Here is a 26,716-nt window from a genome sequence, read left to right on the forward strand (position 1 = left end):
AAAGCTCGATGAAGGATCAGGAGTTTACCCTGTGTGGTAGAAGCTGACTGGGAAGGGTGAGACATCTAACCTGCTTTCTGAATTTGATTTAAGGGACACGTCTTTGTTCATGGAAGTGACATCCTCCAGTGAAGAAAAAGTGTGTTTAAATGCTGGGTAAAGGAGGAGAGCAGAATGCGTGGGAACAGGCAGCAAGAACAAGCAGGGATATGAGGGCATTTTGAACATATCTGAAGACAGCCTTGCTTTGTTCAGGCAGTTTTTTCTCAGTCACATTTGTGGACTCAGCCTCATTTGGTGTCTGGGAGCTGGGAAAACTTCAGTTGTGCACAGGACCAAGTGTCCTCCAGACAGCTCGTGGCTGCAGCTCTGAAAAGAGGTCGATCTACTCCTTGCAGGAGCTCAGGTAACTGTGGTTGGAGGGTGAAAGTTCTCCTCATCAGTTTTAGGAGGGTCTCATTTCATTCCTATTAGGCAATGCCCTCTTTTCCTGTAAAGCATAGCGGAAGGAGTAACAAAGTCCAGCCTAAAATCCAGTCTGATAATCATGCTCAGTCAAGAACACAGCACACACTTCCTGAACCTCGCCCAAGCCAAGTCATGCTCGAGAGCAAGGTGCACTGGAGACTCTGGAATAAAACCTTACCCAGCCATTTTGTGCAGGAGCAGCTGTCCCAAACCATGCATGGGCTCCAGAGATTCCCCACAGGAAAATGTATATCACAGATCCCTCTCTACCACGGAGCCTGGACAACAGACAGCAAGACGTGCCCAAGGAGAGCACAGATTTCCCAGAGAATGTGGCAAGGGGACTGAAAGAGCAGATAACTGTCCGAGCTACTAGAGAGCCGCCCAGTGCCTCCGCTCTTTGTTTTTACAAACAAACAGGAAATTAAATCCCCAAGCAAACAAAAATCTCTGAGCAGGCTGGGAAGGAAGGTGGTGGAGTTGGTGGCATGAATGCTGTGCTGCAGCAGCCCCTTATTGACTAAACTGGGACCTCAGGCAGGGGAAAAGAAACTCAGCCCCAAAAAGGGTAAAATGCTGCTTGGGGGGCTGTCTGGCACCAGTGGGTGAGGGAGTGGTGGCCTTGTCCATGAAGTGCTTGGGGTAAGGACACACTTGAGTGTCTGTGCTCTCCAGCTCCTAACCCAGGCCGTGAGCAGGATGGAATCGCCGGAGCACGGGCAGGCCAGTGCTGCCCGTGGAAGGGGAGGGCACAAGATGGGCGCACTCGGCATTGGTTTTTGAGGTCACACATGCATGGAATGGGGCAGGAGTGCCCCCCGTGCCTGGGGCAGCCCAGCAGCCAGCCCCGGCTGGGGCAGTGATGGGCACAGGACCGGCAGTGACCCCACACGTGTGCGGCGGCTCCGTGCGCTGGATGTGAGCACCGGGGGGATCGCCGAGCGCCGGCCGCGGACACGGGGGGACCCCACCCGTGAGGGGGGGCCGGACGGGCTCCGCAGCCCGAGGAACGAGCGGCCAAACAGCGCCCCGGCCCCACGCTGCCCCAGGGCCGCTCCCGGCCGGGCCAGCCCGCCCTCCCCGCACCGGCGCTTGCCCAAGCCACGTGTGCGCGGCGGCGGCGGCCCCGGGAGGGAAGAAGGGAGGGAGGCGGCGAGGGCAGCGCCGTTCTCCGCTGGGCCCTTCTCGGCGAGGCGCTCCCCCGGAGCCCGCGGCCCCGCTCTCCGCCCTGCCTCTCCCGCCTGAGGGGAAGGGGCCGGGCCGGGCCGGACCCCGCGCCGCCCCCGCTACCTGCGGGCGGGGGCGGGCGCTGGGAAAGTTTGTCTCTGTGGTTGGCTGCGCCGCGCGGCGCGGCCGGTCGGGGCGGGCGGGCGGCTCCGTGCGCTCGCAGGGCAGCGAGCGGCCGGCCGAGGAGCGCTGCCGCCGCCGGTGCCCCCGGGCCAGCCCAGCCTGCGCGCCCGCGGTCCCGCTCGCCCAGGGAGAGGCGCCGCGCAGCCCTGCCAGCATGGGGCACCGCGGGGAGAGGGCGTCCTGCCTGCCTCTCCTCCTCCTCGTCCTGTTGCTGCTCGGTGAGTCGGGGGTGCGCGGCCGGGGGCGGCCGGGGGTGCTCGGGCACCTTGCCCGCAGGTAGCGCGGCGGGGCCGGGAGGGAGGGAGCCGCCCGCGGAGCCCGGCCGGGCGCTGCCCTCGGCGGGGCCGGGCTGTGCCGCCTGCCCGCCGGGCTGTGCCGGCCCCTGGAGCGGGCGGAATCGGCCGGCCCGGATCCCCCGGGCCCCGCTGCTCCCTCCGGGGGATCGCTGCCGGGCATCTCCCCGAAACTTTAGGGGGCCTCCCGGAGCGGGGGCGGGTCGCGGGGTGCTGCCCGGGGGCTCCCGCAGGCTCCGGGGTTTCGGGGCTCCCCGGCCGCGGAACGTGGCGGTGGGGCCGTAGTTGCCCATAAAGGAGCCGGTGCGGGGCTGTGTTGGCGGTGAGGTGGGAGCGCTCTGAGACCTCACCTGGCGGAGGTGAAGCGCTGGCTGAGCGGGGACCCTCCTTGTGCCTGTCCCCCGGGGCCCGCACCCTGCTCGGGCTCTCCGGGCACGCGGGGTGCGGGGAAGCAGCGCTTCCCTGAGCCCTCCTGCCGGGCTCCCGGGGTTTGCTGCCTCTGCCGGGAAGTTCTCCCGCTAGGAGATAGCGTGTAATTGTGTAGGTGATGGTTTACGCTGTGTTCAGGTAATTGTGTAGCTGTCGTGAGCGTGACATGTGGTATTGTTCCTTCCTGGTGTCAGTGCCAGCCAGGCAGCGTGCAGGAATAAAGACAAGCAAGCTCTACACAAAAGGGTGGGTGGTGGATTGTCGTGGGATTTTTTTCTTTTATTTTTTCTTTTTTTTTCCCCTTGTTTTCCCCCCAACATTGTACTTGTAGTGATGTTGCTAACCCTGTTACAGAAGTAGCAGTGAATGTAGAAGTGGAGAACTAGAAGATTATTCGGGTTAGATAGCTCTCTCTTGTAGTGTTTGAGTGGCTTTGTGTCGGCTCTGGGCAGCCAGAAGGGCATCAGGTACAGGTGAGCAAGCATGTCCCACAGGTGAGCAAGCTATCCTACGTAATTCATGATTCACAACACTTGATTAATTGCAGGTAGTGAGTGGGAGCCTTTTCCAGATTTCAGGTGGAAGGAGTAACTAAACAGTGCCCCAGCCCCACACTGCCAACGCTCTTCTTTAAACAAAACTCTATTCACTGACACACTTAGTTTGTGCTTGTACTTTTGACTTTGCTGTGACTTTTTTTTTTCCTTAAGTCTGCCAGAGCACTTTCCTCATTGTTTGGATGTTGAATCTTTCATATCCAGGTCTGCAGAGCTGAGAGTTGCAGTTGGAAAGTCAGTTTGCTAAACCAGGTCTTGTCCCAGTCTTTTTCCTGAGGCTGCTTGCAGGCTGTTGGGGCAGAGGGTGTTCTGTCTGCAAGATAGCACCAGACAAAAGTGTCCACTGTGCTTTCTCTTACTTGCAGCTGACGTTAGTCATCTCGTTTATCTTTACAATATAGGCGTGCTGCCAGCTGGGGAAACAGTCATGAGCTGGAGAGCTCACCTTCAGTATTTTTGTTTAGAAACAGAAAGGGAATAAGATTTTTCAAGAGGATGGTTTAATAGGACAAGCGGAAAATCAAGACTCTCAGATGCTCAAGGTCATGCAGCAAAAAGTAAAAACTATCAAGGATGACACAGAACAGGAAAGTTGTTTCCTTCTTAAATCAAGATGAAATAATCTGAAGAACTTAGAGTGTGCATGCAGAGATATGTGGCCATTGTTCATGATCTGGTTTGTCTAGATGTTCTGAGTTGTCTCTTGGGGATTTCTTTTTGGTAATTGCAATGGTGCTTTTAAAACTGAAAGTGTTTTTGTGTGCAGAAAAATCTCTGAACTGTAGTCTTATTTGTAGTGTGTGTTGTAGAGTGCCTATCTTTTGATACCATTACTTGGTCACTTCTATGAAATATTCCAAACGTTAAGAGGTTTGGAAAGTAGTCATTTTCACACTCTGGATGGGAGAAGTACACTTCTGTGAACCATTTCTGGCAGCTCTTTAATGGAGAGATGGGTTGGAGCTTTTGCTGCAAGTATTGAGGAATTCTTGTGTAAGGGAGGTGGAGGGAAGGAGCTGAAGCATACACAAGTTTATCCCTTGTGAGTACTTAGACTTGACTATTTTCTTCAGATATTTACAAAATAATCCAACAAAAGCATGCAAAGGCTGAAGTATTTGGCTGTGACAAATGAGAGAAGGTGATTAAAACATTCTTTTTGATCCAGTACAGTTATAATCTGTTTGGTAAGGAGATTGTGGGATCCTGATACTAAGGCTTCATCTAGTGTCTCTTTTCTTCCTTCCTCTGATGTGGTTAGATCCTGAGAAAGGAGGGCACTATGAGAGCGTTTTGCTCTGTCTGTTTCATGTGTGATTTCACTCTGCAGCCAATCTACCTAATCAACCTGTGAAATGCTCTGGAAACCAAAACATCTCTCCTAGGACAAGACGGCCAAAAAACAAAACAAGCATCTGATTGTTACCAGGGCTCAGACAGTAAAGTAAACAATAAGCATTCCACCTCCTGGATTTTTTTCCTGGTTCTTGTTTGAGGTCCAAGGTGGTAATTTCAGTGGATCTGAAAAAAAAAAAAAGGTTTTCATTTAAATGCTGTGGGGCATGAGGAGAGCATGTACTCAGTGGATCCTGGGGGAAAACCGCTGATAATGGGTTTCCCAGAGATGGCCTTTTTCTTACTCACCTTTTAGACCCGTGTGGCACTCGCTGTCTGCTATGATGAAAGTCAGTTCCAGCATGCCAGAACCCCAGGAGCTGTGTGTTTAGATTGATGGAGTTGTTTCCTGCATCTCGTGTCTGAAATTATTTTTTGTTTCTTTTCCTCAGAAGCTACAACAATTAGTCATTTGAATCAAGGTTTAATTCAAGCTCTGCAATAGAAGGCTTTTGGTAATTAGTGTAAGTTATTGTGATCATGCACTTCAAGGAAAAGCGCGCTTTAATCTTTTCCTGCGTTTGCAGCTGAAGTGGGAGCATTAGAGAAAGGGAGAGCCTCGAGGTTTAGGGCAGGGAGGCAATGAAAGGATGATTGCCTGCGGAGTGTTCGAGGTGTGTTGGAGTGGAATCTGCTGCCTGCTCACCTGCAGCTGTGCCCAGGGCTGGCCCTGGTGGCTTTTTCCTGCCTGTTCTTGGGAGGAGGCAGGCTCAGATCCTCTCTGGTACTCAGAGAAGGCTTACAGCTACTCCCGCCTATCTCCTGTGACTTAGGAGGTGGCCAGAAAGGCTTCCAAGAGGGAATTGCAGACTGCAGATGCACTAGAAGCACCAAGTGAACTGGAACTGGGTTGGTGAGGCACTGGAGGAAGGGCAGGTGGTGCTGCTGAGGAGGAAGCTCCTTCCCTGTGGCTTTGTCAGGCTGATGTATTTTCTTGGTGTGTAGGCTGCGGGAACATGTGGGAATCGAGGGGTGAGCAGTGGAGTGAGTGTTTGTTCCTTTACGTCCTGTGTTCTTCAGGGTTGGCAGATGATGGCTTAGTCACCTTCTCTGGCTCTCTTGCATCTTTGTAGGTGCCTGTCTGGGGCTGCTTTTTAGGGAGTCTAGGTGCTTTTTCTGAAATGCTTTGACCTTGTTCCCCAGGTTTCTTGATGGCTGCATTTCAGCGCAGCAACAGCTTGCTCTCTTTAGGTAGCCTCTGTTGTGTTTGGCTCTAATCCCCGAACTGAGGTGTAAACCTGCCTGAACAAGATTTGAAGTAAGCAGTAGGGGTCATTTAAAAATGCAGCCACATGCTTGATTAGAGGGGAATGTGCTTAAGAAATAATATATATCCATCCCTGTCTAGTTATATAAACTAACATTCAGGGACGTTTGAGATTTCAGCTTTCACATCTAATGTATTCATGGGTTGATTTGTTTCTGTGTGGTTGTTTCTTCTTGTTGTGGGTTGGGTTTTTTTTTTCCCCATTTCCATAATCCTTGTCAAACACTAACCTGCAGAACAGAAATGTATGGTTTTTTTTAGAAGGGAAATGGGTACATATCTGAATAAGGTATTTTTAGAAAGTGAGCCTTTCAGTTGTCTGGTTTTAGATGCCTTTCAGTGATATATTTTATGGTGTGTGAAGTTCTGTGTTTCAGAGGGAAGGGAAAGGGGACACATTGTCTGAAAATGTGAATTCTTTCTGATTATGTATAGAAGTTGATTGAAAGTTAAGTTGGAAAGAACTTGAGGAAGACAAGGAGCTGGGTCAAAGTAGTGGTTATGTCAATGTCTATAAAACTCTCTAGTACTGTCAAAAGAAAGATATTAGATGGAGTATAGAGTCAGTCTGTATATTGGAATGCAAATAAAAATATCTGTTTAATACTTTTTTTTTTTTTACTTTTATTGGAGATGTTACCAGGCCCTCTCGTATTTGTTCTGCTTTCTCAGATCTGTGATAGTAAGTGATAAAGTCTTATAGACTTTAAAGTTTTATAGAGACCTGTGAGGTGAAATTGTCTAGCCATGTTTCCATTTCTGTCGAGGAATAATAAGCAGTTTCCAGCATGACCCCAGTTCCTAACCTGCAAAAGGTACCTCAAAACTGCATTGAACAAGGCAGGGAGAGACTGTGTCATAAGCAGGTTTGAAGTTGTTAGAATTTCCTGTTCTAAAGAAGAAATGAGCTTAAAGGGAGATAGTAATGGTTCTCAAATTTTCCTTTTTTTTTGTCAGTTGATTCTCTAGAAAGCCTCAAATTTTAGCTGTCTTTCAAGACGCAAATATCTGCTGAGAAGAGACTTTAAAAATAATGAGAAACTTTTAATACACCTTGTGTCTTGCAAAGGCCAAAGGTGTAAAATCAGTTTCAGACCAAACTGCTTTTGGATAAATTGACAGGTACCTGCTGTGCCAAAAATCTTCAATAATGCCTTTCCAGATGATCAGCATATATAAAATAGGATAAGAAGCAAGACAGGAATTAAGAAACTTAAAGTTTCTTAGGTTTTTTGAGTTCATATCAGAAGCTGGCTTTTTCATATACATGTAAGATGTCATAATTGTAAAGCATAATTGATTTCTTCTTAATGAAATCTGAGACAGAAAAAAAGGATGGGTTTTTTTTGGTTTTGATTTTTTCCCCATTCCTTCCAGAGCTGGAAGTGGTTTCAAAGCTGGGTTTCCAGTGAAAACTGTAATAATCTTTGGCATTCTGACCAAGTTTGAAGTGAGTTAGGTAGAAGGTACAACTGGTGTTGCTAAATGCCTTTGTTGAGTCTTGAAAAAGTTACAAAGCAATGTGGTAATGCTTGTAGATTTGGGTCCATGTGACTGCCATGGGGACTGCTTGAAACTGGCACTGGAGTATTGCACTTGGTGCTGCTGTTCATTACCCTGGAGGAGGCAATCTGGGGGGAAGGAGGGGCTGAAGAAGCAGCCTGGGGAGCAGTAAATGTTGTGTGCAGCAGAGGCAAAATACCGCTGCAGAAATATGAAGAATTGCTGAAGCAATCTGAAGTATTTGACTAGTGATAATCTCCACGGCCAGATGGAATTTGCGTGGATGCTCTAAAGGATCTGAACTGTTAGCTGAGCTATGGGAAGAAGAGGTAAGAAAGGCAGAGAATCTTGGACAGGATTTCCTTTAAAAAAGGATCTGAGGGTGGTTTTTAGAATTAATTGACTTGTGAACTTCAGGAATGAGAACTAATTAAAGACTGGAGCTCCCAGGCAATCTGTCACAGCTGCCAATAAGCAGGGCTGGCAGCAATGCCTGTAGTATATCTGCTTGTTACTGTTTGTTATGAGTGCCATCTCTTAAATTGTTTTTATTCTGCAGGACTTCAGGCATTCATGCTGAAATTTTCTGGGCTGGATATCTACCACAGGTTGACTTTTCCTCCCCCCCAGGAAACACTGCTCCCCTCGTTCTCTCTTTCCTTAAAGTGCTCCAGTATTTCCAATAGTTACACTTGGGAAGGCAGCAGGGTGAATTCTTTTTTTCCTTTTTGATTCTTGCAGGTTCTAGCTATTTCTTCCTTGTCACTCTTGAATCAATAATAATCTCAGCTGCCAAGTTTAGAAGTTCTAGCACAACCCTGCTGTGGTTTAGAACAAGAACTGGAAATTTGGCTGGAGTGTTAACTCTGCATCAAGAATGTGGCTTTTGCTGTTCTTAGGAAAATGTCCAAATTTGGCCACATTATAGACTTGGAAAAGCATCAGTTTGTAAAAGCTTAATAGGGAATTAGTCTCAGGTCCCTAGAGAAAGCATTCTGTCATTGCTTGTAAGGTGTCAGAGGATTACAACTGCAGTTAGGGGTGGAGAAATGGAGCCCTCCTTTTTATTCCAGTTTCAGACTTCTGTAAATGTGTGTGAAGGCCTTTCCCCCCACTCCCCTGCCCCCCACTTCTGTTCTTTTTTTCTCTGCTTTTGCCAAATTGGCCAATGCTGGATTGATGTACTGCTCTGTGTGGATCGCTGATCAGAGCTGCTGTGAGAGTGCTGCTTGTAGCACACAAAGTGTATATATATATCATCTTTCTTACGTGTAGCTTGGAAAAAAAAATCAATGTAAACTTTGTGTTGCTTTTAACTTTTGTTCCCTGGCTTCAGTTCTCCTCTCAGGCTTTTTTCCCAGCTATCCATCACCATTCTTTACTTCGCACTGGCTGTAAAACAACTCCTGCTGCTGTAGCTGCTCTTATTCCACTCTTTCTGTTTAACAGGCTTGATTAGTCTGGACTTGCCTTTCTTAAAGATGTGGTTTAGCTGTGCTGCTTTGTGACTACAATTTGTGTTCTCAAGCTCTTTGAGTCACTCTCTCCCTGCCATATCAGCAGCCCCTGAGAAGAGTTTGGCGGAACCATTGCTGGGGGTCATTGGTTAGCAAGAGTCCAGTTCCAGCAACAAGCTGGCTCTGCTCAGGTTTGCCAGCGTTAAAAGGAACAATTGCCAGCGTAAAGGACTTTGTTTCCGTGCATGCTGCACGGCTGGCTCCGGGAGCAGGGCTTCAGCGCGGCGTTTGAGCCGGCCTTTGATGCGGCGTGGCTGTGGGGAATCTTTGAGCGGGCTGCAACCATTGTTCTCCTACGCGCATTGGAACGATTGCTGCGAGAGAGGCATCCGCAGGGACCTCTGCCAGCTCCTTATTGATGTGTGCAGTTTCATCTATTGACACGCTACCCTTCATTATTGCACGCTGAATCCTGTGGCAGTGGAATTCGCTATTAAATCTGCCCCGCGAAAGGGAATTGGCGGAGGCTGCTTTAAAAGCACTGTGACCCCTGCATTTGCAAAGAATAGCTTCTAAATATGAAACAGATGCTGAACTGATGGAGGATGCTTCCTAGGTTTTCAGGGTACCAAACATATTCATTTGGAGCAAAAATCCAGAATTTGCTTGGCTTGTGGATGGTAATTTAAGTCTCAATGCCCATTTTCTCCCTCAGAAATGCATGTCTAATCAGTACATGTATTTGTGCTTGAATGCAGCATGTAATACTGAGGTGAAAATTGGCAATTATTTGTTAATGGAAACTGTTAGAATAAGCAGTGAGGTGTTAGTCTTTCTGTTTGTGCTCTAATCCTCTTCCTAGAGGGCAGGAGGGGTGATGTATCTTCCTTTGCCTTTTGCCTTTGCCACGGACTGTTTTGTGCTTTCACAGCTTCACCCATAATATTTACCCAGATACATCCGCCTTCCCCCAAAAGAGATGTTATGTTCTTTAGAAGCCCAGCAATATACTGTGTGTTGGGGAGGTGATGTCTGTGGATGGTGTTTGTCTGTGTGAAGAGCCTTTATGGTGTGTGTGCAGTGTTCTTGTTCCCACCCAGTTTATACAGAGCGTTAAGTTAATGTGGGATAAGAAGTGTATCGCATCAGCCCTGTTCCTGTTTGATCTCAGGGCTTGGTTCTAGGCAAGGCATGCTGTACCTTTGGGCAAGCAGAGCTTAAGTGCTTGGAGGTGGCCTCATCAGTGAGAAAATAAAGAACATGGCAGCTTGTTAGAGACAAAATCATTCAGTGTTTGGAAGCGGGAAGTAACACAAGGCTGGGTCTTCCCTGTCTTATCACCAAGCGGGGTTGAATGGTCCCTAAAGCTATTGACTGAACCCTGTCTGTTGGCAGCTCTATTGATAGGCACCTGTCAATAGTTGCAAAGCTGCTCACATCCCTAGGTCTGTAGGTTTATCTATTAAAATGAAAAGTTGAGAAAATAGCATGTATACCTCCAGGGTCACTGGGCACAGAAGTATGGCTGGTGCTTGAAGTTGGAAGTGGGAGAAGGAAGGGGAGGAGAGATAACTGGAGCAGGGCATGCTTTCCACAGAGAAAGGGAAATGGGGGAATAGCTTGTTTAAAATGGAAGAATTAGTTAAAGGTGTGTCTGCATGACATGGTGGTGCTGGGGCAGTTATCACCGCAAACCAGCATTGGTAAAAAACTGCCATTTTTTCAAAGCTCTGCAGTTGAATCTTGAAAATCCCTGGTTTTCTCAGCAAAGTTTTCTGCTCACCACTGGCAGGTAAATGGAATATCTAATTGTAGACTCCTGCAGAGTTTAAAACAAGGACTGAAGTGTGATGCATGTGGCTGCAGGGTATGCTGAGGCATCTGAGTTGTTGCTGGTGTCTGCCTTTAAAGTCTGAAAGGGCGGGTTGAGGGGAGGCTGCAGTGCTGTGAATAGAGTTACTGGGTGGGGATCTCCTTCCAAAATAGCTGAAGAACAAATGAGACTCACATGGTAGCCTTGTTCCTGCTTGGGACCAGAGGCCGCAGGGCGTGTGCCTGTTCTGGACTTTGCCTTGTGAACCTCTAAGGATCAACTGAGATAGGCCAAAGCTTCTTAGAAAGTAGCTGTTAAAGGTAGTTTGAAGTATTTTTCACTGATCCCCCTCTTGATGTGAGCTGTCAGCTTTTAGTTTGTATGTACATAGAGAGATTTTCCACCCTGTCTGATGCTGCGCAGACACTTAAACCTCTTTGTGTGTCTGGGCAAGGGTGGTAACCTACAGGTGGGCACAGGGCAGTGCACGGGGCACTTCTGTACTCAAACCTGTAAGGTGGGTCCTTTCCTTGCTTTAACAATTCCTACCCCAGAATGAGTCCCCTTAGCTGGACTTTGACAGAACATGCATTTGTCATCAAAGTAACACGCTGGCTTTCGTCTGTAATTTCTTTTTTTGGTTGCACTTCTGGTATGGGTGCACTGGGGTGAGAACACGCTTTGCATATGTGGGTTTGGCCCAGGTCCAGCGTGAGTTCTGCTTTCACACGAGTGGCATCTGGGCTCAGCTCTAATCCTCCAGTGTCAGGGCTGCCCTGTTGCTGTGGGATCTTGACTGCAGTCCAAAGCAGAGCTTTGGTCAAGTGACTCTCACGAGTCCACAGATGTTTCTTGGAATTAAAACCCTGCAGCTGAGGTTGGCTCCTGGGTGAGCTCAGAACGCAGTTCCTGATACAAGACAGCCAGATGTGTGTTGGCTGTGGCTGACACATGCACAGGGAGGGACAGCCCTGTCTGCCCTGGTTTTCACTGTTCTGTTTGCATGGGTGAGTGAAGAACTTCGACCTTTGAAGTTATTTGAATGCTCCTTGGCACTAGGAGGAGGTTAACACCACCACTTCCTTCTGCAGCGCCCCAGCAATTGCTGGTTTTGTATGCATTAGAAACTTGAAAGGCTCATGAAGTGGCAACTGTTTTCAATACATGAAGCCAAGCACATTTTTAACTTGTGGTAATTAATGCCCTACCTGTAAGACCTCTGCATTGTCCTGGATGTATGTCACCAGATGATGACAGGAAATGGTCTGATGATTGTGTCTGTGTCTTTGCAGGATCTCTAAGTTCCTCACAGGCAATTTCATGTACCCTTCTCTTGTAATTTGATATAAAATTCCCTCTTGGTACATTTACCATGTTTCAGACAGACCTTCAGTACTTCTTCAGAGCAGGGATGTGTCTGGGGAAGTCAGGCTGGGTTTGGACACTCTTTAAAGATGTTCAGAGGGGAGCAAGCATGGCTTGCCTGTGTTCTTGTTCTGCTGTGGCATTTCTTGGGGATGCCTGGTTCATGCAGTAAGCATAGCTTGGAAGGTTGGTGGGAGCTTCAGGGCACTTGTGGGTCTGCTTCAGCAGCCTCTGCCACAGACTGTCTCCTCACTAGCCTGCCTGTGCTGAGGAGGTTCTGCTTTTCCTTGGAAAAGATGGCATGTGTGCTTTGTGTTGGAGTAGGTGAAGGGCAGTGAGTACCTGCTGGGAAACCTGAATAGCGCTTGGACAGAATTCTGCTCATCTGGTGGTATGTATTGTTGGCATTCTTAGGAGAGTGGGATCTCTCTCTTGCCCTCTTTCAGAACATCTGTTTCTGTGCATGAAATCATCCTTTGCCTGCCTTTTTCTTCCATTTGAATCCACTTCTGTCTAAATAGTCTTCTTTGCAGCATCAGAAGTGTGAATGCCAGCAAGGATTTTGTCAGGTCATCCTGGGTGTTTTGTTCTGCAGGGAAGTTACTGTGGGTAGAAGCGCTGGAGTGTACACTTGTGATGGGCAGAGCTGTGAGATGTGATCTGAGCTGTGTTTGAGCTCATTGAGGCAGAATGATAGGCAAGGTATAGCAGTAGAGAGATTTTTTTCTCCAGGATCTTGGTGCTTGTGAAACTTTACGGAAGTTTCTCATTGTATCTGTTTCAGAAAAAGGACATGTATGCCATCCTTTGTTACTGTGACAGCTGGTCTAATGAAAGATCCCTAAAGAATATTGCCTTATATTACTGTGGTTACATAAATACTGCCACTCTGCTACACAGTTATTCTGTGACTTGTAATTTTCAAGATTTTTGCCACATGAATGCTGAGTTATGCATTGCATGGAGGCTCCTGTCACGAGTCCCAAGTGATAATAAAACTGGAGTTTAAAGCTGAATGAGCTCCAAAAATGAATTAGTTGGCAGACCGTTATTTGAATTTGTGGTGGGGGTCATACAGAAATTCCACTGTCCATTTCTGTATTCCCCCTCCTTAGCACCATCTACCTCTGATTGTTAGAGAAATGTTTTATGTTGGGATAGAAACTAATTGGAATTAGGGCTATGAAGATGGTGAAGGGACTGATGGGGAAGCTGTACTAGGACAGCTGGGGGCACTTGTTCTGTTCAGTCTGGAGAAGGGGAGACTGAGGGGAGATCTTGTTGTGGTCTTCAACACCCTCATGAGGGGAAGCAGAGGGGCAGCACTGCTCTCTGCCCTGTGCTGACAGGGACCCAAGGGAATGGCACAAAGGTGTCAGGGGAGGTTTACGTGGGATATCAGGAAAATATGTTTCACCCAGAGGGTGGTTGGGCACTGAACAGGGTCTCCAGGGCAGTGGTCACAGCACCAAGAGTCACAGAGCTCAAGAAGTGTTTGGACACTGCTCTCATGGTGTGACCCTTGGGGTGTCCTGTGCAGGGCCAGGAGCTGGGCTTGGTGATCATCATGTGTCCCTTCCAACCTGCGATGCTCTGTGATTCTGTGAATGTTTTCTTTCCTTGTCCTTTAACATTTCTGGCATTTAAGGATGAAATAGGGACAAACATTTAAGTGTCTGACATCCAGGATTAGCAGGAGCTTGTGAATTTAGGTTGTTAAAGTCTGTTCTCTTCTCTTTTATTGACAAAAACTAGGGAGCCTCAGTTTAAGCTTTTCCTGCTGGATGTTTCTTGTAACCCCAGTTTTGCCTCATGGACTTAACCTGACTGTGATAATGGCAATTGAACATTCAACTCTTGTGCATTTCCATAAAAATACATAAATCCTGAAACAATCCACAGTAGTGATGTTAAATTTGTTATTGGCTTCTAGTGTTGACATTCAAGGATGCAGCTTTTGCCTCTGCTGTTGTTTCAGGCTCTCTGCAGATAACTTAACAGCCTTGGCTTACAATACTCTGGGTAGGTTTCACTCAAAGTCTGAGCTGCCCTGTATAAATGTGTCCTTCCTGCAGAAAATATTCTGATTATTGAGTAGTGCTGCTAAACAGATGTTTGTTTCAGTGATAACCAGTTGACTGACCATGCCTGTGACTCTTCCCTAGCAGTCAGCTGTGTACATACCTTTTCTCAAAGTGGGTATCAGCTAGGAGTCAGAAGTGGTTTTGATGATTTACAGCACCATGCCCACGAGCTTTCTTTTCCCAGAGAATTTGTAATCTGAATAATGTGATGCGAGTACAGCTTTGTTAGATTTGTAAACTCACATAATGATTAGAAGGGAAGAATGCATCTGCCAGGTGGAGTAATGAAGATGGTTCTTTTCATCAGTAGAGAGATTTTTTTTCAATAGGATCTCGGAGAATTCTGGGAGAACTCACTGATTGTACTGAGCAATTGTGGGTGATGGACAGGTAGTGAATTCCTTGCATTGAATTGTTAAGAGATGAAAGTGAAGTTTGAGCAGGGTAGGCAGAAATATGAATACCTTAAAACTGCCCAGGGATGATAATTACTCAAATATTAAACAGATTTTTTTTTTTTTTTAACACAATTCTCTTTGCTAAAGAGGATATCCTTTTACAATAAAGGCAAAGATTGCTGCTTTTCCATCTAGGGACAGACTGGACTTCTGTACTTTAAGACTTGCTGGCAATCCCTTGTCCAAGGCTTGCTTATTCTTTGTGAAAGGAATAAAGATCTTGAAATAATCTGTGTTTTGTCTGGGGAAAGGCAAAACATGATGTAGCTGTGTGCTTTGTGCCCTGCATTTTGACTACAGGTGGGCTTAGGCTATAAAACTACGAACAGTGGAGGCATTTGTAGGCTGCTCTTACATTCCATTAAGGCAGGTGCTCTTCTGCTTGAATTCTTTGAAACGTCATAATTTGGTGTTGTGGATTTGAACAGGTTTAAGCTCCTGGGAAATGCTCTTCAGATTATTAATCTTTAAGAAAACCTGTTATTTTTTTCTGAAAAATTAAGTGGGGAGACAGGAGGTGAGAGCAGAGTTGTACAGTTAACTAGAGCCCTGTAAATTCTGTGTATACCTTCTATTTAGATCTTCACTAGCAGCAGGAGTGCCTTTTAGCCACTTTGTTATTTTCTTGTAACAGTAGTAATACTGATTGCTCTCTAATAATAAACAAATTTTCTACAGGATAGTGGTGCTGTTAGCATGACTTATGACTGTCATTCCATCAAGACAGATACCCAGTTGGTTATGTGGTGTAGTAAAATAAAAATTGAGCAGGGCATGTAAGTAGTACTTAGAAGGTCTAAAGTGTGAATTTATAAACAGTGAAGAAATTAAAAGGGAAATAAACAGTTTTGTTGTATTTATTTATGAAAGGCTTGTCAGGCTTATTGTTATGTATTGCTGACATTGGACATGGCTAGGTGCAGACCTGGGAGAGGAGGATACTTTATTTTTAAACCATCCATTGAGAAATCTGAGTACACGTATACCATGCTTCTTTCTGAACATTACTGAAGGCATAACTCCTTTTCTTTTGCCCAAGGGGGCTTAGATATAGCACTGACTTTTTAAACAATGCTATCTTTTCAGATGTTATCATGAGTTATGTGAGCAAGGAGAACTTCTCGGTGCTGCACAGAATTCAGTCTCTTACTTACTTTATCTTTTTATTTGGGGTTTTTTGCTTGCTTGTTTGTCGTTTTGGGTTTTTTTTAGTTGGGTTTTTTTGTTTGTTTGTTTGGGTTTTTTTTTTTGTTGTTGTTGTTAATGCTTATGAGATCAAACTTTCAGTTCATTTTTTTTTACAGCCTGAGTTAAGGGCTTAGGTGCCAAATGAGCCCCTCTCCAGTTTAGGTTGGTGTGGTAGAAATACATGTCACATTTCTGTTTTCTTTCTGTTTCATTAGGTGTGGGTCTGTGTTTGTGCTTGCACTGGGAGGGATCCATCAGTTCCTGTGGTCCCTAGTGCTAGGGCTGCTGAGCAGGAGTCTTTGGCTCGGCTTGGTTTCCAGGATGTGCTCGGGGGTCAGGGCTGGCTCTGCTCGTTGGACAGGAGTGTTTCATGCTTTGGTTTTCTGGGCCCATCAGAACCAGTACCTCTGGGGAATAAGGGCTCTCTGTGCAGTGGGTGCATCCTTTGTTACCCCAGGGCTCTTTGCCCTTGAGTGAAGGGGACAATTCAGAGAGATACCTGTTCTCTAGAAATCCCAAAGCTGCCACTAAGGCTCTTCCCTCATGCTTTAAAAGCATGGACTGCTAATTCCAATGTTTGTGGCCAAATCCATCTACAACTCTCCAGGTGAATTTTAGCACCCTTGACTTTCTAAATTGATGGTGTACTTTTCTCTTCTGTTCTTACGGTGATAGACAGCTTCAGTGTTTGCACTAGACATCATTTCAGGTGATATTAAAATTTTGTTTGCATCTACACGGGCTGGTGGAGACTTCTGAGGCTTAGTCAGCCCTGCACTGTTCCTTTTGCAATGTGCACTCGAGGTGTTGTCTGTGGTTGTTGTGCTACACACATGCACCAGTGCAGGACCCATAAAATGGCTGGTGTGCTGTCCATTGGGATGCAGAGGCTTTTGTTCTGCTGAACAATGTGCTCTGGGACATAACGCTTCTTTCCAGTGCAGCAAATGTGAGGATGCCTGGGGTGCATGCAATCTGCTGTCTGTTTCAATGTGAGCTGATTATAAGTGTTAGTTACAGAATAATTTCAGCATATCCCAGGTTTCACCCAAATATTAACAGCTACTTATTTTGTGCGTAGGTTGTCTTGTTAAATAGTGTAACCTAGAATAGTTCTGCATGGAGACTGGAGCAGAAAAGAAACAATTAGGCGTTTTCCCTCTGGGTGTCTTTCAAAAATTGTATTCTCCTCCTCCTGCTATTTTAATGTCATGTTGGTTCTCTACCCGCCTCTCACTCTTGTTTCATGCTCAAAAGGATTCCCTCGCTTCTGATTTTGGAGTTACTTGAAAATTCTGTGTTCTTTCACTCCTTTTTTTGTCTCTGTTCTCACTGCTGGGCCCAGCCTAGTCACAGCCTGGGCTGCCCTGAGGAGCAGCAGTGATGGAAGGACAGTGCCTCCAAGCTCCTGCTTCCTGAGGCTGTGGAAGCGAGGGGAAGGCTGACACCAAAGATGTGTTCAGCCTCAGGTCTTGCCTCTGGTGGTGGCCATGAGTGGAAGCCTAGGGAAGAGTGAACACATTACTGTCCTAGTGTATCATTTCATGATCATATGTAGCTTGGAAGCTTCCTAAATCAGAGGTGGTATCCTCATAGAATCATAGGATGGTTTGGGTTGGAAGGGACCTTACAGATCATCCAGTTCCACCCCCCCTGCTGTAGTGGTTTTGGTCCCATGCAAAATCAAGACACCTGCTGTGGAGAGGAACACTTTCCACTAGACCAGGTTGCTCAGAGCTCCATCCAACCTCACCTTAATGTGCTTAACTTTGGCTAATTCCCCCAAGTATTTGCTGGCTCATGGGTGTTGCACTTGGCTAACGCTGAAGCTGGTTTCTGAGATGTTCTGGGTGTTGGCACCTATTAGATAATCTTATTGTGTTACCTTTCTCTTTCATCACCTCTGGTGTTGACTGTCCAATGCATAGCATGCCAATGACAGCAGCAAAGTATCTACTTAGGAGAGATACATTTCTTGAAAGCAGGAATAACAGGAAGCATTTTAAGATGTGTATTTGGTCAGACTTAAATGAAAGTGGGTAGCTGAAGGCTGAACTCCAGACTTTGCCAAGGCTCCAAGTGGTGTTGTGCTGTGATAGACTTTTATTACATGTGGGTTTTCTCATGTCTAATGGCATCAAATTCTCCCCAGAAATTAAATGTGTGTGACATTCTGCAGTGCTACCTGTTCCTGTGTGTACCAGGGAGGCTGTTCAGGATTGATTGTTGAGGCAGAAGTAGATACTGCAGCAAATGCTGCAAGTTAATCAAAGCAGATAACAGAGATAACTTACTGGCATATAATCTAAAGGGAGAAAAGACTTTAAATTTGTGATGGGGAACATGAAATGACTGCTGGTCTTCCTTGGCCAGGTGCTGAACTGATGAGCCTTGCTGTTCTGCTACTGGCGGTAACAAAGTGCCTGCATTGGATTCAGGGCTGGGTTTTCACAGGTGATGGAAGGCTTGGGACTGTGAGCCTGGAACTTTAGAAAGGAGGCTTGGTTCCCCAGGAGATTAATGCTCAGGCATTTTTGATAATTGAACCTCTTCATTTCAAGAACTACCTAACTTTGGTCACACAAGAGCAGAGTGCTTTGTTGTCTTTTTTTTTTTTTTTTTTGCTTACTCTATAAGTCACAAGTAGAAATGTTTGTTTTTCTCCAGGATTGGGTAATTTGGAGTGGAATTTCACCAGGTGCTTGCTCAATGCTTTGCTGGTTTCTGGATCTCTTTTGTGTTGCCCACATGTACATACCTGCCCACCTGTTCCAGAAAGCCTCTTCTTCTGTCCAGTAAAATTAATCTTCCAGGAAATTAAACAGCAGCCACATGCAATACTGTTTCCTTTCACGTGTGAGAACAGCTTTCTAGAGGTAGGATTCAGGGCCACAGACAGCTAATTACACAGCTAATTTGCCTTCAAGCTCTTGGAGGCACTGAATGCCAGGAAATTTTTGACTCTTGCATGCTTTTTTTGGGAAGTTTTGGCTGTTAAATTTGTTGAGCAGGCATAAGTGATGCTGCGAAGTGTGGGTGGATTTCAAATCCTGGCCACACATGTGTTCATGGCTTTGGCTCACACTTGTGATTTAGGGGAGAGCTTCTATTTCCACACTGAATTTCAAATGTGAACAGTCCTTTAAGCGTCCTTTATGAGCACACAGTTGCATCTTCATTATCATTTTGGTTGTTGAGGACTGAGTTTCTGAGGTAAGTCCCAGTTTCTGCACTTTGCTTTTTGCTGGGAAGCAATCTGAGTATTCCTTGGGATGTAGCTGACCCAGAAGTGTCACTCCAGGAGCATATCTGCTGTGCTTCAGGTGTCTTGGGTTTTTGGTACACTGCAACCCCCCAAAGATGCAGTATGATTTTTGGGGGCTTAGCACTGCAGCCTTTTCTCTTTTAAAAGACTGTGCTGGTGCCAAAGTAGATAATTGTGGTAGTCTTATTTTTCTTTGTGATGCAGATTTTTTTTTTTGTTTAAATATTAGTGAAGTAAATAAGGAGGCCATCTTGAGTTCCAGCTACTAACCTAAAACTTTATTCTGAATTTTCAGGAGTCTTAATGAAACCAGCATTATTGTTTTGAATGCTGTTTGTGAGGCTTTTTCTTGTTTCCAGAAGTGTCTTGTGTTGGTATTTGTCCCTTTCAAATAATGAAGAGTGCTGTGGCATGCCTGTTTTCAAAGCCAGCTGTTTTGCAGACCCATCTGGGGGTAATTTTATTTAACAGTCTGCGTGGGGGTTGCACAGAGACCTTGACTGGAATCCCTGTGTGCCTTCTAGATGTTGTTTTATGTCCCTGACCTCTCATCTTTTTTCTTATCCAGACCTCTTTTCTTCCCTTGTTCCCACTGAACTGCTGACCCTCTGCTTTGGAAGAGAGAAATGATTCTGTAATGGAAAATATCTCTTCCTGAAATGGGTAATTTCATGTGTCTCCTTTTTTTTTTCTATGCTACAGATGAGACTACCTATCTTTTCTGGGGCAAGAGAGTCTCTCATTGTCTCTCCCATAGCAAATAATAAAAGCTCAGCAGCACCAAGCAGTGTAAATACCTTGCAGTCCTGTTCTCAATTACAGAATTAGTTATGTAAATCTTGTCTTAAAGGAGGAAGAGCCCTGATGTCTCTTAAATCATACTCTGTGTGCACGCATGCGTGCAATTCCTTGTTGTCCAGGAGAAAAATACCATGCAGGCTCCACAGAGATTAACATACTAAACACTGTTGCTCTGCATGACCTGAAATTGGCTTTTGGGTGCTAATTGGATCTGTAGGCTTTGAGAGGAGGGCTTGGAAAGCACTGGCCTCCAGTTTTCCAGGTTTCAGGCAGCAGTATGGATGTGGTGGCTGTGTAGGGGCCCAAGTGAAGTCCTCTGGGGGCACCAGTTGCTAGAGCACAAGTTAGATAACTGTTGGCTTATGTCATCTTTGCCTGGCTCTTTTGCATTCATCTTTATGTAAAGAAATTGTGATACAGTGAGCACTAAGCCTGAAACCAGGAATGCCTGTTAATCCGTTCCTTGCTTTTTAATTTCGTCTGGTGGGTTAATCTGTCCAAGAAGATCTGCTGCAAAAGGACCTGGCAAAAGCTGTGCTACTGCACTTAGCTCCACAGTCCTGCAAGGCACAGGCACTCATTTCCATGCCATAACACCCATTCTGTGTGCATCTGCTGTTGGCATTTTTAACGTGGCCGCTTGCTCGGAGATTATTTACGGTGAAGATGAGACCGTTAGAAAATTAAATTACAGGCAAAAAGGATTGCTCTAAAACACTGAGCTCCATCCCCCCACTGGCTCCTGTGGCTGCAAATCAGTTGTCAAGCGTGGAGCCAAGGTGGGCCAGTGCCATATGCTGCCCCGTTGAGCAGTTCCAGCAGCCTGGCTGCCCGGCCACCTCGTGCCATCGTCTCTCACAGCAGCAGATGCAGGCAGAGGGAAGCTGCCCTTCAGCATCCCAACTGGAGAGTCTGGGAGCCCAAGAGTGTGTGTGTGTGTGTGTCATGTGGTGTTGTGGCTGCTGACTTGTGTGATGGGCCTCTGCTGCTGCTTTTGCTGGAGCCTCCAGGATGCCTTTGCTCATCTGGTGAATTGCTTGTTAGGAAATGAGTGCCTGTGTGTGGAGATTTGAAGTGAACCCCAAAATAATTCTTGGGGAGGTGAAGATTTGTCATATCTGGATTATGGAAGTATTTGGCTTTTTAAATTTCATTTCCAAATCCCCTTTGGATTTAACTTGGCTTTAGACAGGACCTTGTCTGGTATAAGTGGGGTGTTGGGTTAAATTGCAGTAGACAAATGCCACCAAATTTAAGCAGGTAAAGAACACAAAAAACCACTAACAAAAACCTGCAGCCTGCCCCCCTTCATCCCAAACACCAAATAAAAAGCTCACATCTAAAAGCAAGGCAAAACAATCACTCAAGAACCTCCCCCTAAAAAAACCTCCAGGACCTGTTTGTGCTTTTTCTTGCTTTGCTTTTTGATTTTAGTATAATTCTTAATGAAAAATAAAAGACTTCACATTGGTTTCAGCGCTTCTTGTATTTGTTAGCATTTTTAAAGGGTTTTTTTTGTATATTACTTAGCATTAAAGATGACTTGGAAAACAAATGATTACTTCATGTTAATAAAAATCAATGCTTTCTGCTTTGGGAGAAAAAAAGAGTGATGGTAATGGAAATTATTTTGGAGAGAGAAGGGATTGTTTCAGGATTTCCTTTCTAAAATATACATATATATTATATGAATTACAGACTTGTGGAACACATGGCTATTGCTATTCATGCAGCTTTTTAAAAAGTCTTTTGACAAATGCTTTTTCTTAGCTTTCCAGCTTTATCAGCTCTGTTATGAGCTATGTCCTGGTGAAAGATACATTGGTAAAAAACCATAGTAGCTTATAGAGTTTTAATGTGATCTTTCTAGGATTTAGATTTTTTTTGTCTTGGATTTTCACTCAATGTATGACTTTTAGTTAATGTAGATGCAGCTTTAGAAATTATCTATTTTGATTGTTTACTCCAGTTAAATCTCCCAAAAGTTCAGTTTAATCCTAGTGGTGTGCTGCATTCCACACAGAGCAAAGAAAATGGTTTGTCTCTGCCCAGAGGAAATTGCAGAATAGAACAAATGGATTTGGACTGCTCAACTCAGTTCCAAATGCTTTGGGAAAGATTTAAGATAAGAGATAAGTGCAAGTTAATGATGTTGCAGAACAGCACTGATTTTAATTCTGTATATTCCAGTTTGGGGACTTTTAAAAAATACTTCTCTTGCTCAAGTTGGCATTAGTAGTAGGTATTTGTTAACCTGTGTCTTTCCTCCCCACTAAAGGAAATGTGAAGATACTGTAGATACAGCATTTCTGGAAATATTTGCAGCCTGGTTTCCAACTATGCTCTTAAGCCTTGACTTGTGGGCTTTAGTGCTTTGTCAACTGTTTTCTTTAGACTGCAACATATTGAACTTCTCCTCTGCAACACAAATTGCTTCTGAGGAAGAACAACAGACAATCACCTGTCTTGTGTGGCATTCTAAATACCACTTCCAGAATGCCTGGACTTTTTGGGTCAGATGTCACCAGGTAACCTAAATGGGCTGCTCTGTCAGAGCAGGATAGAGATGGAGACAATTGGGAGGACAGTAAATGAAGGCCATTAGCAGGGACAGGTTTGTCAGGTGAGACCCAGGAATAAGTGGCATGTTAATTCTGGCATTTCATGGGGATTTTTTCCTATCCCCTTTCTTTTTCACTCCCAGATGCATTTTAGAGACTTGTCAGAAGTAGTTCTTAGATACAGCTTTTTATCTTTAACTGTCAGTCAGCGATAGGGAAAGGGAATAGAGATTATATGTGATGGAATTGTTCGACATCCAGGGAATCTAAAACATGATCTTTAGTGTTATCTTTGCCTGCTAGGTGGTTTGGTTGGCTTGGTGGTTGATTTTTTTGGGTTTTTTTTGGACTGGTGGTACCACAGTTCTCTGCCTGCCAAGAGCTGCTCTGTTTTACAAGGTAGCCTCCTGTTTTGCACACTTGGGAAAGGTTTGCATGGCTTCTCCTTTCCCTTTTGCCTGCCATATGCCTTGGTCTACCTTCCAGTAGCAAACCTCTCCTCATGGCCAGGAATCAGTGGTGTACAGATGGATCTGTGCTGGCTGCAGCCAGTGGTACTGTTTTAAACTCTAGGTACTGTTTTAAACTCTACCTGCACATGCAACCTGGTTTCTGCCTTGCAGCTTCCACTGCAGTTTGCTGCTCTCTTCTCTTTCTGCTGTAGCATGAGTAATCCACAGAAGCGCTTGCAGCAAATTCCCATAGCTTGTTTTGGTACAGGATTGAGATGGGTGATGTGCTGGAGTGAAAGATGCCAGTCAGCTTGTCTTCAAAGGAGAGGAGCTGTACAGGTGACCAGTGCTTCATTCCCAAAAGCCTGAGATGGCAGGAGAGGCAATGCTGCCTGTTGGAGCTGCCTTGGGAGAGAGACAGAAGGTGGCTTTCATTTTTGTGAGACAGAAGGTGGCTTTCATTTTTGTGAGATGGTTCACTGATGTTTTTCCAAAGTGAATCTTTTTGGGCAGTGAGCAGATGAACTGCTGACTATGTGCAATGATAGAGTGTGTTTCATATGGTGAAGTATTGTTCTCTTACTGTCCCTGTTTTTTTGGACAGTAAGATCTTCTGACTGCTGTCAGGGCTGGAACTCCTTTCCTATGGAGAAAGGCTGGTGTTAAGTCTGGAGATGAGAAGACTCCAGGGAGATGATATTATGGCCTTTCAGTACTTAAAGGGGCTTGTAAAAAGGGTGGAGAGAGACATTTGACCAAGGCATGTAGTGACAGGACAAGGGATAATGGCTTTAAACTAAAAGAGGACAGGTTTTGCTTGGATATTAAGAAGAAATTCTTTATGATGAGGGTGGAAAGACACTGGAGCAGGTTGGCCAGAAAAGCTGTGAATGCTTCATATTTGAAATGTTCAAGGTCAGGTTGGCTGAAACTTCCAGCAGCTTGGTCTAGTGCAACACGTCCTTGCCCATGGCAGGGTGTTGGAACTAGATGATCTTGAACAGTCCATTCCAACCCAAACCATTCTGTGGTTCTGTGATAACTGAGAACTGTGCCCTAGTGAAAGCCTCATGGTTTGTTCAGATGCTTTTGTAATCCCATGGCTTGGTGGCAGTGAGTGAGGGGATGAGTGGTGAAGAAAGCAGGTTATTCCTGTGCTGCAAAATTAACACTCATGTGCTTTCATGTGAATGTTAGTCCACGTGGTGTACATGGAGTTCAGCTGGGAAGGTAGTTGCTCGTTCACCCTGTGCTGGAGATGTGGTTTTTCTGGGATCTCAGATGGTATGGAGATAAGAGCAATCCAGCAGCCTTGCAGTTTGATGGCTTTTCTGAGGCTCCACTTAAGATGCAGTATGCGTTTCTTCATCCTGATAGAGATAATGGGTTTTAAGCAATTACACCCAGGCTAATTCCTTTTGATAAGAGCTCTACATTATCTAAAAAAAGAATCCTAGCCGCCTGGGAAAGAACAATGTAAATGTCTCTCTCACGGACTCTTTCATTTGCTCTTCTCTGATATCTTCAGATGATAGGCTGCAGATCTTTCAAGCCATAAAAATCTATCTGACTGTTTTTAGGTAAGGCAGTTCTACAGTCTGAGAGGTGTAACTTGACTGTTTTCTTGCAAGGTATGGAGGGAACCCTGTGTGCCTCAGATGATTACAGCTTTGACATGAAGAATCAAATTTGTTTTTTGTTTGTTGTTTATTCCCTGTGAAGGCTGGCCAGTTGTAAAGTCTGGGTTGCTTCTGCTGGTTAAGGCAATCTGAATTAGATAATTTGGAAAGAATAGGAATAGCCTACCACATAATTTAGCATACATCCCAATCCCTGCTCTGTGTGTCTGCACTGGAAAGAAGGGTATGATAATGTCATGTTTTAAGCAGGAATGGTAAGGGATCTCACTTACTTAGTTTTGGTTTTTTCCTTCTCTTTTTGAGACTAATATGGAAAATTTGATAGTTAGCTGCCTTTCTGGTTTTTCAAGAACTTTCCTTTTCTGCTTAATCTCTGATTTCTCCTCTCAGACTGTACAGTGTAGTGTAGAAAATTTAATTGACTGCATTTAAAAAGTGGAGGAAATACCAAAGTAAAATGTTTGTTTAAATATGCCTCTTCTAGGAAATTCATGTTAGTTATATATGAAAAAAAATAATTGCTGTAACAATTATTGAAAGTTTTGAAAGATTTTCAGGCATTGTAGGCATGTTGGTATAACTTGTTCTTTCTCTCCCAGACAGTCACTGATGACATTCTTGATGTGTAGCTGCCTGATCATAATTGAAGCTGGGAGGATAGGCAAGGGGAAGAGGGGCAGATTGGAGATAAGGATTATCATCTCCTGTGCTGATATGCTTTGGCTCTCCTTCCCAGGAGGAGAGGCTGTGAATGTGTGACATACTGCCTGTCCCTTTACCTGCCTGCTCACTAGGGAAAGTTGCTGAATGCTTTCCATCAAGAGCCTGATAATTTCTTTTTTTGAAAATGGAGGAAGAGTTATTTGAGTGCACGTGACTCTGGTGGGCTAAAAAAAAAAAAAATAGGCAAAAATAACTTTTTTCCTTCAGTTTGGAAAATGGCTTTACACATCATGAAGGCTGTGGTTAAGCAGTTCAGTAGAGAAGTGAGAGGTTTGGGATTTTGCTAGAAATGGCTGTAGTGGTAGGGGATTCATTGCTCACACTCCAGTGTGGCACAGGAGGGGTTGCCCCTGCCTGGTTCAGTCACTCCCACAGTGCTGCAGCGAGTGTTGCTTTGACTGGAAATAGATGGAGGAGTCCAGGGAGGGAGGATCGCTACCACCATTTGCAAAGTTGGCTGCAGTATTTTTTTTCCTGTCATAAACTGTTGTGAATTTGAAAGGGCTGCTGGGTGTTTCCTTCCCAGACATGGTAATGTTCAGTTGGCAAATGAAACAACCTTTTGTTCGGAAAGCTCTTTTGAGATGAAAGGCGTCAGCAAAGTTGTCGCTGTGTCTCCTGTGACTGCCTTGGTTGAGGAGCTGGACTGTGTGTTCCAAGTCTTTCTGATGCAGAGGCTCGAGTGCTTAGTCTGAGCCAATTTACTCATTCGTTAGCTCTTACTTTTTTGACTTTAATTGGCTTCCTACTGCATGTCAGATTGCATTTTCCTTCAGCTGGCGGATGTGGAGGCGACCTCCTTCTCCGGGCTGCCACGAGAACATGTTTTCCTATTAGAGAGAGCTGTCTAGTGCAGGCTGGAGGAAGCACCTTGTGAAACAGTGCTGAAGCACAAGTGTGTTCTTTGCAACAATAATACCTTCTCAGCCTTGTGGAAGGCTCCGCAGGTTACTTGTCATCTTGTCCTTTCATAAGTGATACACAGATGCCAAATGTATATGAAAATAAAGCTCCTAGAAGACTTTCCAAATGTCCCCAGTGCAAGGGGAAATCCTTAACCAGCCCTTTCCTTGAGGAGTTTTGTAGCTTGTTGAGAGTTTGAACATCTACCTGTTCTGTAGGTCCTGCACAATTTTGCGGCCTTGTTTTCTTGGTTATCCTAAAAATGACAGGTTACTATTTATACTCAGATTAACTTCACAACCCATCTATTCAATCATCTGCTTTCCTTGTTCTCCTTTTTGGAAGGATTTCACTTAATGCCAGCATTAAAGTGCAATGATGGTGCATCTGGGTGGTTAGACAAATTTATAAGCCATTGCTAGGGAAAAAATACTATCTCAAAGCTGCCTTGGCTATGTCTGAGCTGTCTTGCCCCTGTCTTACTAACATGACAGACCCCACTGTATTATTCTACCTTGAGCTACACCTTGTCCATGTTTCTGGTGAAGTATTTCGTGCATTCCCATGGGAGAATCCTCTAATCAAGTGTTTCACAATATATGGGCTCTGTGGTTGTCATACATTTGTGTGTTTCTGGCCCAGCCCTGCAGAAGGGCCAGTGTTGCCTGGTAGTGCTGTCACCTGTTTCATGAACCCAAGGAATACGTCCCATGTCTTGTGTTTGTGTGCTGTCCTCCTTGCAGG

At 45.3% G+C, this 26,716-nt stretch overlaps 1 protein-coding gene across 1 annotated transcript in view; it reads left to right on the forward strand.

Moving 5' to 3' along the window:
- Nucleotides 1–1,753: 1,753 nt before the first annotated feature.
- LOC131096981 (prostaglandin F2 receptor negative regulator-like) overlaps nucleotides 1,754–26,716 on the forward strand; it is a gene marked incomplete at its 5' end in the record, with an annotated part of 66,662 nt that continues 41,699 nt past the window's right edge. The window contains 3 exon segments of the mRNA XM_058045624.1: nucleotides 1,754–1,776; nucleotides 1,778–1,884; nucleotides 1,887–2,036. Coding sequence (XP_057901607.1) covers nucleotides 1,754–1,776; nucleotides 1,778–1,884; nucleotides 1,887–2,036 — 280 coding nt within the window.

This window comes from Melospiza georgiana, chromosome 2 (genome assembly GCF_028018845.1).
Source record: "Melospiza georgiana isolate bMelGeo1 chromosome 2, bMelGeo1.pri, whole genome shotgun sequence".
Taxonomy (NCBI): Eukaryota; Metazoa; Chordata; class Aves; order Passeriformes; family Passerellidae; genus Melospiza; species Melospiza georgiana.